At 43.7% G+C, this 15,334-nt stretch overlaps 1 protein-coding gene across 4 annotated transcripts in view; it reads left to right on the top strand.

The window, feature by feature from the left end:
* Window positions 1-6: 6 nt before the first annotated feature.
* The window catches only part of LOC111251714 (uncharacterized), a 91,463-nt gene continuing 76,135 nt past the window's right edge, over window positions 7-15,334 (top strand). For 2 of the 4 annotated variants that reach the window (XM_022808597.2, XM_022808596.2), the window contains exon 1: window positions 7-308. In XM_022808597.2, the coding sequence (XP_022664332.1) occupies window positions 294-308 (15 nt within the window). In that variant the 5' untranslated portion in view covers window positions 7-293. Of the gene's footprint in view, window positions 309-4,975; window positions 7,401-13,319; window positions 13,457-15,334 lie in introns of those variants that run through there. The other 2 variants (XM_022808594.2, XM_022808595.2) reach the window with 2 other exon arrangements.

The raw sequence follows: 15,334 nt of genomic DNA, 5'->3' as shown, positions 1-15,334 counted from the left end.
ATATATGTATATATACATACTTACTTGTTCGTCTGAACGACTTCGCGTTACGGCCCTATTACCATTCAACAGTACATGTCATTGTGGACTTCAACGTTATTAAGTGAAGCAGTAAAAACTATTAAATTTCTCCGATTGTACTGCGTTCCCTGCCCGAAGTTGAACTGAGGGCAGCACGCTGAAGTAACGAAGCGCCGATTTCTCTTGGCGTCAGGTGCACGTCTGCTGAGTGCCGCGCTGCAAGCGAGCGGCACCTCAAAACAGTCAAACTGCCTACGGAACATCAAAACACAATGACACTCGGGATGGTGAGTTATAGGATGAGTGTAGAGAGATAGAGAGAGAGGAAGGGGGTCGTTTTGTTGGATTGGTGTTTACTGAGATCGTAGAATTCCTAGAAATTAGGAAGCATTCATTACAATTGATTGGCACTGTATTGTGACACTGATCAGCGAACATTTTTCCGCAGAAAATCGACAGAAAACTTCGATGACGAAAAGGCAATATTTAAGGGTGTCCGAAATATACATGAGCACTCTTTTTTTGTGTTTATTTAGCTTAGTGTACATTCATTTTTTGAATTCTCACGCAGCTTTGTCGAGTGCGCCATTTTAACCAAGGACCAAATGGATTAAGATGCGCTGAGCTCTTCCGTGTAAACAAACCCGGCCTTGTAGAAATCGTATGAGAAAACGTTACTTTCTATTAAATGCGTTAAGTAGTCAGATCTTGAGGATACATCTTTTAAACAACTCGAAGCCGCTTTGAATAGTGGAATTTACATTGAAGAAACTTGGAGGCTACAGTTGTTTCACCGGTTTTCCAAATAAAGCCTGTTTTCCCTATTGGGTTATCCAAAAAAACGCAGAAGTTCAAATTCAAGGAAAAAAGCTCCAACCTGTATTACCAAAGCTATCAGTAAAAATATAGTTTATTAGAAAGGTTAACGAATTTTGGCCTTCAAGCACAATATTCTAATGGTAGGAGAACATAAACCTGCACACGGTGTTGACGTAAAGGTCCCGGTCGATCGTGAGAGACTATTCGTAGTCTGAACTTTCTAAGCTCGGCTAAATCGACCCGAAAGCATGGCACGGTTTCGGTCACTGAAAATCAAGATAGGCTGTACAAAACCAAATCAATTGGTTCTTGACGTTACGAGCTATGAACGTGACCCTTAGATAAGCTGTCATAGGTATTGGTAATTGTCTCACCAACGACTACCTGTCATCAACATGGGCTATAGCCCAATGGAGGCTGCCACTCTTCTATACACTTCTTTTCCCTACTGGTTCTCTGCTAACTGCTGTTGTATAAGCTAGCTTTTGGCTTTTGTGCCTTTCTCCACAACAAAATTCGTACAACACAGATTGAAAACTCAAACCACAAAACTCCCATTTGCCATCCAGGGATTTATCTAATATCAATCTACTTACGAGCACTACGTAGTTCAACGTTTGTAGCGTCTTTAATGTCGTCGAAACGTTAGGGGGGGGGGGGGGGGCAGAGGACCACTCTAATTGAGTAAGAAAGATCGTTATAGCGACATGGTAACGAAGGACGATGATAAACATGCGAGACGTTTGCAACAGGAAAATGACATATGAATTAATAATCGGGTCATTTGGCATCTTCTGCAGCTGGGCCGAAACTTGAGCCTAATTTCGCATCTGTACCTTCAAAGCGACAGAACTTGCAATGGCAATGAACGTCTCACCCTAATCGTCAATGAGACACTATCTTAGAGCGAGAGAAGTTGTTTGTTCGATAAAAATTATCCATATCATACACGTCTACTGACTTAAAGTGGAGCTTGTTACAAAATAAGACTAAACACGGCCACTGACATTTAATACGATGCTACGGTACGACAAAAGATGAGCAACTGATGGGGAGGTCAAAGGTAATTTATGTTTAATCTTTACTATTTCACAACGATGCATCTGATCAGCCCATTTTTCTGTTAGGATCATCATCAACGTCGATGTCAATAGCTTATAACGTCATAATAGGGCCTGAATGAAGAAGGCTTGCAAAGCTGTTGCAATAAGAGTAGATACTATTATAATAAATGTTACTCGCTATCTCGTTTGTAACAATCAAAACCATATGAGGGCACACAACGAAGTCATCATTTTATTTATTGAACTAGTTATTGCCACTTTATTTCACTCTGATTACTATCTGACATAGTAGAATATACCTGAGAAATTTACGCGGTGGCCTCAATCCGAATGAATTTTCACCGGATATAAACGAAAACATCATGATTCGTATCTACGCAATAAATTCTAACACAATTTAAAATAGGAGCTCGTAGCTCACTCTTACCGTACGCACACTCTCTAGATTTGAACGTATTTACGTCATCTCTAGTATTTTTATTAATTCATTAAGATCATAACAATTGTCATTATTATTAAATGTATCACCGTTATGGGAACGTTAGAGATCGGCACTGGATGCTTGTGTAGACGCGTTGAACGAAGGCCGGTAACGGTTTTCTAACGTCTTACAGTCTAGATGTGTAGATCTCCTTATCGAAAACACTACGGAGCAAAAATGCGGCTTGACGACCAAAGGAATCCTTTATGGGCAAACATCGACGGAATAATTGGATGGGTATCGTAATTTGTTATAGTTGGCGTTTTATCCTACTTCGTTGCATGCGACCCAACTGACAATACGGCCATTGTCAAACGGAATATATAATTGCTGGCCACTGACTAAACAAGCTGAAGTTCCCTGTTGTTACCATTGGCCTAACGAATAATTATCTAATGGTCAAATATTTTTCGTTTTGTTCGGATTTGAAAATTTCTTGTTACAATTGAAACTTAACGATTTTACGCATTTTGTTTACACTCTAGAGCCTCGCGGTTTGAGATCTCCATGAATAGAATTCTGAATTGAAGCTCCAGTGATGCTGGCATTGATCGTATCTGCTTATGATCGTAAAAGCTACAAAAGCGGCGACACGATTGTGAACTCGTGGCTAAAAATAGCCGCTAAAATCAATTTCGAAACGGATAACAATGACAAATTGCTAACTGTGTCTTTTCGATAATTTTTCTTTTGTAGGCTACGGCAGGTATCTCTAGTTATTCAGTTATATGTCTGAATCCCTTTATGGCTCGCTTGTTACACCTGCAACCTGACGGAATTGCCAAGAGCATTAGATAACCGGCCTTTTGGCTCGTCCCTCACCGATCTGACAACTAACCTATTTAGGCGATCGATCCATCACTAATCGTTCGCATGGTTGCGGAAACACAACCCCAGGTGGAAGGCACCCACCCGTTTAGAAGGTTGCGACTCCTGAATCCTTGTTGATCTAACAGAACAGGGGTCTACTCATAGTGCAATATGTATCACGACTTTAATGGATTACTGCGTACTCCCTCCTTCGCTTCCTCCCTCTTACAACAATGTGCTGCCGCGATGAGAACTTCAAATAAACGTCCTCACCAATAAGATACCCAGTATCTGTCTGCAACATCTGTAAAGATCGTGTTTTTCCCAGGGCCGAATTTGGCCGGCGGCGATTGCCCGCCTAAATTTCCACCTGCACACATCCACATAGTAATTTGTCCTTCATTTGATGTTGGCCTCTTGCTCATTATGATCATCATCATCCAGCGTCCTGCTATTGTCGTTAGTAGAGCATCTTCGTTGCATATTATATTGTATCACTTAGATCTCGACCGTTGTACCCCAAGCGTGTTCTTCTACATTGCTTTCTATTTTGTGGAAGACGCTTCTCGTAATCCAATGCTGCTATACCATATATAGCTGTTTGTGTGTGTGTTATGAATCTGTGTTCAGACATGGCTAGCAAGTTTAGCTTCACTCTGCTATATAATCACTTTATATAGCACTAGTGATTTTGGGCTTTGGCTTAGAATCTGTCATTTTGTCCGGCTGACAATCGGCCGGACTTTGGCAACCTTGGCAAACGTATCGGCCGCTACTGTGACTGGAGTTTTGCCGCAGTTTCAAAGCTCCGTTCTTTCATTGGGGCGTGTCGAGTTATGATTTCGCTTTTTTCTCTCACTTCTCATTGAATAAATCCTCGCTCAGCACAGAAAACAACTCCCTTTACGAGTCATTCATGCATTTGCATCCTTCTGCTATATATTTTTTGTGCTAAATTCATACATATATATATATATGCAACCAGATAAATGTTTGCCCCCTCCCTCTTATCGGGAGTCTCGCTTCACAATGAAATCGTTTGCTGGCAAGGGAACGAGTGCTTCGTCATATTTATTGTAAGATTCATAAAGATAGTAAAAGCTCTATTAGACAACCAGCACTGGAGTCCTATTAAAAGCTGCTACCGTTGATAGGGGCTTTTCGGAGGAAACTCTGTTTGGCTCATTCTCGTAGTCTCATATATAATAGTCAAGCTACACTGGTTATTATAACAGTGACGTTCTTTCGCCCACGCATAGCGCGTCAATAGTTTTTCTTTCCATTTACTTTCTAGATCTGAACAAGGGCTTGTCCGACATTTGTTTCTTTTTTTTTTTTTTGATATGATATGATAGATAGAAAGTAAAACTACGTGCCGGCCACAGATATGGATGCACACTGTATGCAAATTTCTATCATTCGGCACCGCATATAAAGAACACGCAGTGGTTTACTATCTTTTTAGCCCCTTTTCGATCTGACGAAATGAGACTTCTTTGCCACAATACGCACTCACTCCCCTTATACGATATCCATAAGAAAACTATTGCCCTTTGTATTCTATATCATCCGGTGCCTACTGTGCGATATAGTTGAATATTTCACGTTTTTACGTTTCTAGTTTACCCGACCCGATTCAGTTCCCCTGAACAGCGTTTTTCTAGTTAGATTAATAATTAAAACAACAGCGTATCGTCTTCCTTTAGGATTACTTGCAAAGCTTTCGATTCCATCGGAGGGCTGCTGAGACGCTAACAGGGCGGGGGGTGCTAGTATGTGGGCAATATATGCACATACAAGCTTCTTGAATCAATTCATTGAAAGAACTGCAAATTGTCACATCGCTCTGGTCCACATAGATAGAGAATTGCGTATAGTCATATATTTGCTGAAAGTGTTCATTTGAAGAATTTATCAAGTTTCGATTGGGCGACGCTACGACGGTAGCCACTGGAATCGTACCGGGAAGAATAACGGACGATGAATAAGAGAAAAAATTCTAATTTTAGAGAATGTTAAACGCTTCTAATATTGCTGTTTATATTTGGGTTGAAATTAGCATAGCAGTGAACGGACATAACTGTCGATGCGTTTGACGGTGGCCTTTGAGCGCGATCAAGCGCGACCAAGCGAGCGTCGCCAAGAGCAGCGTTGGGTGCACGCGGCCGAAGCAATTGAAGCTTGGGTTTTTTGACGGCGCTGCTGCTGCCGCTGCTGCTACAGCAGTCGCAATAGTAACGGTGTTAATCGAACAGAGAAAACGTTCAACGAAGGAGCTAGGCACAAAGAAAGAATGAAAGAAAGAGGGCAAGATAAGTAAAAAAAACTGCTCACGATTCCGTCGGCAGCACAGCACAGCATAGCACAACGATGATTGAATGGTTACACACACACACAGACACACCAACGCACACACACACAAACAAACACATGCTCATACACACACACACACACACACACACACACACACACACACACACCCCCACACTCACATGCAGCTGCCCCTGCTAGCGTCAAGGATCTTGAACCGATTTTGATTTGATCTTGTCATTTTCTTGTTGTTTTTCTATATGTTTCAATAGAAACAACAACGTTTTGATAACTTTGTTATTTTCGAAGAACACTGTAGTAGCTAGCGGTTCATTGTTTTTGAACGATGCCAAGTCTCGTTACCAGAAGACCGAAAGTCTGGCGTGAACGGGGTTATCGGCTACCTTTGACTTTATTGCATCAAACAACACACACGGAGAGGAGCAGTATTTTCAGTTAAACACAGAAAAACACATTCTCAATTCCTGTTTGCTTCCAGATAGATATATATATATATATATATATATATATATGGAAATTTTATCAGATCGGATTTATATCATATATGCAAATCCGATCAGTCTAGGCTTCACCAGCTAAACTCTTTAACCCTCCAGACAATCACGTTACCGTATCGTAATTATCTACTATGGCCGTCACTTTGAACATACGCATCTGCGATTAGTTGAGTTCGGGAGATAACAAGCAGGTGGATCAAAATCCGCCGAATCAACATAAATAATACAAAAACATATTTTTCTACCGCTTGTACGCTGTTGCACGTACGGGTTATGACATTATTCTATCTAATATTGTTTGTCCGTTTCCTTCTAATCGTTCACGCACATTTTCTACTATTTATTGACGCTATAAATACGTAAAGATGCCCATTGGAATAAAAGCTGAAGCCGAGAAACAACAGCAATGTGTCAAACGTAACAACTTAATCAGCCAAATGTCAACCATACAACGCCATTACGTTCGCCTATCGTATCACGTCGATAGCGCCTTCTGTTAACGACTGTATCTCTCGTTGGACATTAACTTTACGTTTACTCGCGTATATCGACTGCTCGATTCCATCAAATCATCGTAGCCCCACTTCGTCCTGTTCTAATCTTTATAGTTGCTTGCTCGTTATGGCCTCACCTGTACAGAGCGGCAGACGGTTCTAGCTACAGTGTTAGGACGAGTCGTTTATCGCGGCGTAGTTATCTTGTTTTGCCAATTTGTATATATATGTTTCATCTGAACGGCGTGCAATCAATCGTATTTGATTTTCTGTCCCCACGATACACTCTGATGTGCTATCGAGCATTATATAGCGATGGACACAACATGGGAAAGGACGCATGTGAACGACTCACTTCGTTGATACGAACGTGTATTGCGCCCCCACACGTTGGTGCAGCCGGTACAGAAAAAAAAAAAAAAAAAAAAAAAAAAAAAGAAAGCCTCTGAAGACAAGTTTCTCTCGAGCAGGACGAACAAGAGAGCGAGACAGATCCTTAGAAATAGTGTGAGTAAGTTGCAAAGATCATGATAGTGAACCGGATACACTGTGCGCTGCTATAGGGGACAAGCGTCAATCCGTTTACGTACCGATTAACACTGCCACTTATCGTAATGCCTACCGAAGATGAGGCAAACAGCGATAACAAAAACAACGGTAGCAAACTGCCGATCACGAACTCACCCAATGCTCCTTCGACGCCACGTCAGTAGAACAGCAGGCGATATCTTCCCTTATGAACACTAACATGACAGAAGGAAAAACCGAGAAAACACGGCCTGGACATGAACCCCTTGCTGACCCTTTTCTGCTGACGGCCACGTGTCAGGGAATCTTTGAAACGATCGACTGGGATCGCCTACAACGATCATCTCAACATAAGGTACTCGATTGTGTGGAAACGTAGTTTGTCATTTTAGAATTAGGCTCCCAGTTGATGATGGATATGTCCTTGGTACTATTACCGCGGGGGGTAATTAGCGTTTAGGCTGCTCAGCTTGTTCATGTGAGACGGCCAGAATAAGCCTGAATCTACTTACAATCGATCATACACCGTAGCTATCTACAGGAAGCTATCTCGACTGTTCGTTCGTGATAGATGTGCATGGCTATACAGGTGTCATAGCATATGATGTTGGTACTCCTGGTCAAGTCAGCGACGCAGGTGGTATGGACTGGCTGACTTGTAGTTACTGCTGTATGATTAAATCATCGCGAATTGACACGATGACTCGAGCGATGTGCAAATCGTTGCTTTCTGCCGTTCACTCCTTGTATTATTAGCTAAATTTGATACCTATGCAGATTTGATATTTCTGCCGATGCCGATGCTGCTGCTGCTGCTGCTGTTTGGGCCTCCATCGTGGACGGACGGTCGTCGATGGATACGGTGATAAACAGCGCGACGATGGCCATTACGTTTCCACGTTGGCCACCAACCCTGGAAAGGGAATTGGCTTCTCCTACGTATGACATCCGATAGCAGCTGGCGTAAGTTCTAATCTTGTTAGTTTAACTTCTGCCGCCGCTATGGACGATGACAACGTTTTTATTATTCCGACCATTTGTTGGTACTTCTTATTCACGCTACGGCAACAGCTACTGCCGCGGTGGATTTACGCGTGGCGACGTCGCTATTGACCAGTGGAGCGACGCAAACTATTGGGAATAATCGGGGAGGCATAACTACTTGAAAGGCTACTTGAGAGGGCAAGCAGTGCATTTATAGAACAATAATAAATCACATTACTCAATGAGTGGTGTTGCGAAGGCTAGCGTTCTCGTTATTGCCACCATTACTAGCTTTTCGCCCCAGATTTGCTCGCGCCTACAGTCTGAACTAATAACAAGTCGAAAGTGAAAGAAGTGGTCACCGCAGCCGCCGTAACTGTCACCGCTCCGTCTATCGCCGGCCCGCGAAACTTCAGCAGACATAGACGAAAGCATGCACGTGTCGCGAGCGCACACGGTAAAAAATGGACGTAGTTTCGCTCACAGCTCAAAGCGGCTGTCCTTTTTAATTGGCCGAGCGGCTAGCCGGCCGCCATCTTCCTCGACGCTATTACGCATAACATAATGCAGATGCCAATGGATGAGCCAGCGAGAACTCAGCACGGTAACTTCGAATGTAGCGGCGATCGCATAACGCAACGATTTAGCGTAACGCGACAAACGACGCGAATCGTAAATAGATCCAAGCGTGCCGTTTCGCCGCTGATGCGTACATGCATACGTGTATGTAAATACATGTATACTTTTACTACGTGAAATTTAAAGAGAAAAAAAAAAACATTAATGCATATATGGCGCAAATACATTCTATATGTAACGCCTATAGGCAGCGTTGATCGGTACAAATGTCAATTGAATGAGTGCCGATATACACGTATACGTATGCATTCATTTCTCTAGCAGGAATCGTTTCTGTGCTACGTCGTATACGGTGTATTACTTCGACCGCCCTTACTATTATTGTCAGAAGAAGAATATGGCGATGCTGTCCGTGAACGTAAATGCACGTCTGTGCGTGCATGCAAATGGACTGACTGAAATTGTAAAATATATCGTTTCAAAGCGCGCACGTATTCGCATTCGCGCGTAGTGCTTCAGTCCTGTACGCTAAAAGACAATGGTCGTCACAATCGTAATTTGTCGTTGATAAATTACGGCAGCGCCAACTAATCACGCCATCTAGCAACAGCTCGGAAAACTACGCAGACATGGGATGATCCGAAAGGCTGCTGTACGGGATTGTCGGAAGTGAACGGCCTATGAACGGTTCCCCTTGGCACCCTTCACTGTAGCTCCCGTTGTTGCTGCAACGATAACGTGGTTTATAAGTGGAATGCCAATTTTATTGAGATCGTCATATGGGTTCGTGGTTGCGCCATTCATACTACTTCCTGTTGTTGTAACCAGCATTTCAATGGAAACTGCCGAATGCAGTTGGACTTGAATTGTCGAACAGGCAGATCGAGCCATGCTAGCTACTCTCAACGAACGCGGCATTCGTTCTTTTCGCGCTTCTGTCTCGATGACGTTGCTCAGAAGCGAGCTGCCATCTACCTATCTATCTCCTCTGTACGTCTTCTCAAACCCTGTGCAGGGGCATTTCACACATTTTCATGCACGCTCTTCGTTACCTGTCCCCTGTTTGTCCATTGAAATACGCCAAAACATCAATTCTTTCCCTATTGTTCGCATATCAATCCGTTTTTTACGCTTCTCTTAGCGAATCTGTGCCATGAGCAGCGCGCTAGGTAAATCGACTAATTAGTTATATCGACCGACGTCAGTTAGCGTTGCCTACGATGCCTGTAATTGCCTAGCAGTGGACCAATTTCACGCTCGGCGATTAGCACCGCCGTTCGTGCAGCCGTGTTCGTCGGCTATTGTTATTTTTGCTGCGAAAATAACGAAGAACGAGTCGAACTCGCTAGCCCTACCAACCAGCAAAGCATAGCCCTGTATGTTCATAGTCGAGATACGAAAGGGGGCTAGGTGGCTTTTTGTAGGCGGTCACCTCTGCAAAGGCCGCCGCAGTGGATCAGACTGCCACACCATGCACCTCTCTCGTACCTACTTGCTCCGCAGGATGTCCTGTCGTACGCTACAGAACGTACTTGAAGCTGGCTGTAGCAAATGAGCGATCGTGACCTGTTCCATCGGCGGGCGAAGATCAACTTTAGCGACGCCGAACACGATGATGATGATGATGACGACGACGACGATTTAAGTTAGGAGCGAGCAAGACCGTGAACGAATAGGTAACCGAAAAACGAAAATCGCGATCAAAGGAAAAGTCAAAACTGACTTAGATCGGGATCAACGAATGAAATGATGCCGAAATCGTACATCTGAATGGCCACGCTGTATCGCTAGGGTACCCGGTACGCTTATGGTGGATTAGTGTGAGTGTATCCATCCATGGCTGAGAGCCTATGTTCATCCCTGCTGCATGTCTGTGTAAAAGAGATCCGAATATCTGTTGGTACGACAGTCCATAACTGTGCCTTTTATTATAGAAGGTGACCTTAGCAGCTGACAGATTTCTCGTGCGTCGATCCTGCAGCGTACCGCACATTGTGATACCTTTATAAGGAAAGGTTGTTAACGTCGCCAGTGGCCCATTGCCGACCACTGCGGTTAGGGTGGACCTCCACTTCGCGATAGAGTGGAAAAAGGAGAACGGTCACAGGCCAGGCCAAGCCAGGCCACCCGCGGTGTCTCCAGCGTTCGTTCGATTGGCATTCATGTCTTTACGTGTAGTAGTACGACGACTGGCCTGACGCTGCTTGGTAGTCGACAACAGATTACCATCGTTAGTCGGTTGGTGACCAATCGAACGACCCGCGTCAATGCTTCTAACATCACTGTTACTCGTAGATAAATAGAGAAAAAGCAATGAAATAAATCTTGTGTGCATCTAAGCACTTCCTTGAGTTGTCGTAGTCTATTGGCGACTGGTGTCGTTGCCAATTTTCCTGTTCTTCTTCTTCTTCTTCTTCTTATTATTATTATTATTATTATTACGGTAGTTAATCTTTGTCACGCGTAGAACGCCAAAGACGTCATACTCCTTTTAATCGTAGCTATCTAGCCGCTTTTATTTTTCCTACTGATTAATTAACTACCGTTGGCGCTTCCACTCATCTATTTCGTATGCCGCCATGGACTTTTTCCTGCCTCTCAAGACTACCACGCCACCGTCTCGTTCTGACTGACTTAGCTCGAATTTCCGCTATGTGCTAAAACTTTTAGAAGGGATTTTTACTAGACGCAGTTTTTCCCGTTCAGTATTTCCGATAGTCATTGTACTATGTTGTATAGTTGACGATGCTATCATCGACAGTTCGCCGACGACATAGAGGATTAGAGAAAGAAAAATTAACTATCAGAAGCGGCCATACAGATCAAAGGCTGGCATACAAAATGTGGATGGACAATAGTAGCGGACATGTTCGGCCATTTTGCTATTACGAAGACATGACAAAAAGTTCAGTGCACGTTAAGCCGATGTTTTGCCTCCTTCGTCAATAACACAAACAACAGTCAGACAGAAACACAAGAGCATATCGGATATGCTCCGACACAATGGACATGAAAGCGGATTGGTGGCAGCTGTAACCGCAAACGAGCCATTAAAATGGTAAATGTTCATATTTTTGCACGCGTTATGTTTACTTGGCGACAAACTGTGCTCAGTATAAATATGCTTATTCTAAACTGTCCAGCTTACGCTGGCCGTCTAGTTCACGATAAATGTGCACAAATTAGAAAGCGGCTAACTTTGCCCCGTGAATGATTGGTGTAGGTGCAAACTTTATTACCAGTCACAAATAGATTATTTGACAGCGGCCACTCGTATGTTTGCGCGTTCTCTCGCAATGAAAGGGACCAGCCAAACAGACGACTGCACAAGTGTGCCAGCTTCTTTCTAGATAGGGAAGCCATTTTCCAGAAAAAAATCATCATTTCAACCAGCCGGCCATGATTTCATTTGAATATCATTCTTTACTGGCTTTTGCTGTACTTCACGACATCGTGCTTGCTAGGTCCTCGATAGTCTCAAATGAGTTTATCCAACGATAGCTGTTGGATATTTACGTCTCTGGTGGCGACCACCTTCGTGATACGGTTGTAAAAAAAAGTCGCCCCTTTACTCTTGGTCCCACCTAATTCATAAAACGATTGTATACCATAACTGCCAATTTCCGCGGCGGTATATTATCACAGTCGCTCGTCAAGTAATTGCCCGCCTATTGTTACTGTCTCTTGTTAGGTAGCGCCGGCGACGTTCGTACGCTGAAAGAATCGAAGTTATTGAAAATCAGACGATACACCAATTGCGCGAAGTTGTGCGGCGATTTATTTACGCGGATAAGTAAATCCATACATTAAAAATAAACGTCATCACTCCGAGAGTTCTGGGTGGCCAAATTGCTTTTCGTTGAGATCAAGCTTACAATTCTATTCTACATCTGTAACCACGGTTACGAGTCGTTTCTTAGTAGACTGAAAGTGATCTTCTCTGTTTGCTAAGAACGGCGTGCTTTAAGAGTGGCCAGCTGAGTATTTGAATCAATCCTAAGATAGACTCGTCTTTGATGGAATACTTTTACCACACTGATTAGGATTTTTCGAAAATATTCGAAAATTCTATCCTCTATCCTCCGCATGAATCAGAACTGCGTGACTTGACATATTCCAGTGGTAGTTCCATCAAACAAGAAAAGCGTATAGGACATCATGATTACAGTAAGTCTTTAATTTTCTCTAAATCGTCTCAACCGTCTCCGTCAAAGTACTGTTACACCCATTTACATGGCCGCTTCCACCCGCTACGAAAATGTTTTTTTTTTCAACAAAATTGTCTACTTTTCTCTCTCCAGTAACGACGCCTATTTTGCACTATTCGAACGACGAACGTCTGCCTGTGTGTGAATGAATAGGATGAATCGATCTGTGGCTGGAGAACCGCTCGGTTGACGTCGCGGTGTGTCCTTGGCACTCTTCCGTAGCATCGCGTTGACAAGAACTAGCTGCCACCGTTGGTTGGGATCCGCCTACGCCACAGTCGGCTTAGGCCGCTGTTTGTCCCGATGTGCCCGAACAACACCCGACCGTCAAGAGAAAAACAAGAATGTCATTGGCAACGTGAGCAACAGCCTTACGCTTGGTGGGAGCTTCTTTCTTGTGGATGATGCGACGAATACAGGTAGCGTGAGATGGGAGACACTCGTACGTTCCACGAAGATTTTTAAAATTACGCGCCACTATTTTGCCGCCATAGACGGCTGTGCTGGTGAAGCGATGATACGGACGGTAGCAAGATGCGACCGACATGGCCACCATCGGGGAATCGCTCCGGCGTTTCTCTCTTAAATGTCATTTTCGGCTTTCGTTATTGTGTGCATACACTGTGATGTGCCGTCGTTGGTAAGATTTGGATCGTTGCTGTTCACTTCAGCCTAATTAGCTGTATACTGAATGCGATTGAAGTCCTTCGATGGGTATTGATGCCAACTTATCACTCGATGAGCGATGTACAGCCTAATGCAATAGACGTAAATGCGTACAGCGGAAATTCGAACTGTTTTATTGTAATTTTTTTGAATTTTATTGTAAAGCCTTTTTCTATTCGAGTGTTTACTGTGTGTGATTTTGATTTTTTTGTGCTCACTCCATATTGTTTCCGTGATAATGTTGCATACTTTGACGAACGACAACTGTAATTTTATGTATTATAGTCTACTTGAGCTAGCTTTTCTCTCTGTGGAGTAAGTGGCAAAGATCAAATGAGAAAATTTCTCAATGGCCGTCTCTGTAGTCCTGTTAGTTTTATCCAACTTGCCGCGGCCGTGGCCGTCGCGTGACATCCTTTCTAAACACTGACATTGGTTTAGTTCTAATACAGAGACTCATGCAGGCATGCTATGGGTACGCCTACGTGATTCAATAATACGGACAACGAAATTTCAAGCAATGCGTTTCCATTCGAATTTGTTTATTAGTCCTTAGCCAGATCGATGCAGATCGACGGGTCCCGTCGACTATTTTACATGAACAGCGAACGGCAGACGGCGGGTGAAAGCAGCCAAGAATATCGAGTGGTCCATCTTAATATATGCCGTTTGTTTTTTATGCACGTCTTCCACTAACGTTACTAGTACTAAGTACTCCAAAAGTGAATTTTAGATCGTTGAATGCTTTCCAAAATCGGCGACAACAATGATAATCATACTGGTGATCATGGCTGCAGGAGCTTAAAAACGTCTAAATTTCTCTTCAAATCTTGAGCAAATGCGACTTCTGGGAAGCGCTGCACGTCATCCCATAAAGACAAGCGGTCCAAACAGTCGACTGTACATACTATCCCACTTGTTGTAGTGCTTTCTACAGCTCTTTCGCTAATACACGTTTCGGTTATAATAACAATAATAATGGAGAGCGACATAGTGCGTACGCTGCGACTTGTTGTTCATTGAGGGAAAGTCGTCGAAGTAAAGGCGAACGCAAGAGCAGAAAATGATGCAGGAGATAACGACGCCGACAACGAAATCGTCAAAGTTGACGCAGAAGAAGCAGACGACCGGGTTACTGAAGCGCGTGTATGTACGTTCTGTAGTCGACGCCAGCAGCGGGCTGAATTGTCACCGTCAATCGAACTCCTAGATAGCCGCCGTGTTGTTGACCACAATGGATTGACAATACATGTAAAGCAGCAATTACGGCGAGACCAGCAACAACGCAGTGCGCCCCAAGATGGCCAACATTGAAAATAAGCTCGAGAGTCAACTGTTCATAACGGGCACGGTAACAACAACAGCAGCAGCAGCAGCAGCAACTATAATAACAACAAAAGGTCCAAAGAATCATTCGGATTCCGGTTGAACAATAGCAACAACGGCAACATCGAACTCTCAACGATAAGCCACAGCATCGCTGACGGCGGCGGTGGCGAGGGGTAGTCGTATCGATTGGTCATAACAATGACGATCAATTGGCAAGCGGCGAAAAAAAAAACTGGACGAATTTATCTGTGTCGCGTGTCACACAATTTTCCGGATTGGGCTTTCCGTCGTGTTAGAAGCAAAAAGACCAAAAGCGAACGAGTCGAGACAACTAGGCAAGATCAGTTTTGCGTGGCTGCTGGAGATAGCGATTGCAGCAGCAGCAGCAGCAGCAGTAGCAACACCGACCTCACCGAAACAAACTTGTCGGCACCACGAAAATGAAAGTGGGCGCGAGGCTGAATGGGGATCGACAGCGGAGGAATGGCACTGGCCAATTTTGCTTTGCTTTTTTTTGGGGGCA

Source organism: Varroa destructor, unplaced genomic scaffold (genome assembly GCF_002443255.2).
Source record: "Varroa destructor unplaced genomic scaffold, Vdes_3.0 BEIS01000005.1, whole genome shotgun sequence".
In the NCBI taxonomy this organism is placed as follows: Eukaryota; Metazoa; Arthropoda; class Arachnida; order Mesostigmata; family Varroidae; genus Varroa; species Varroa destructor.
Note: the sequence above shows the minus strand (reverse complement) of the source record. Positions and strands in the feature narration are given on the sequence as shown.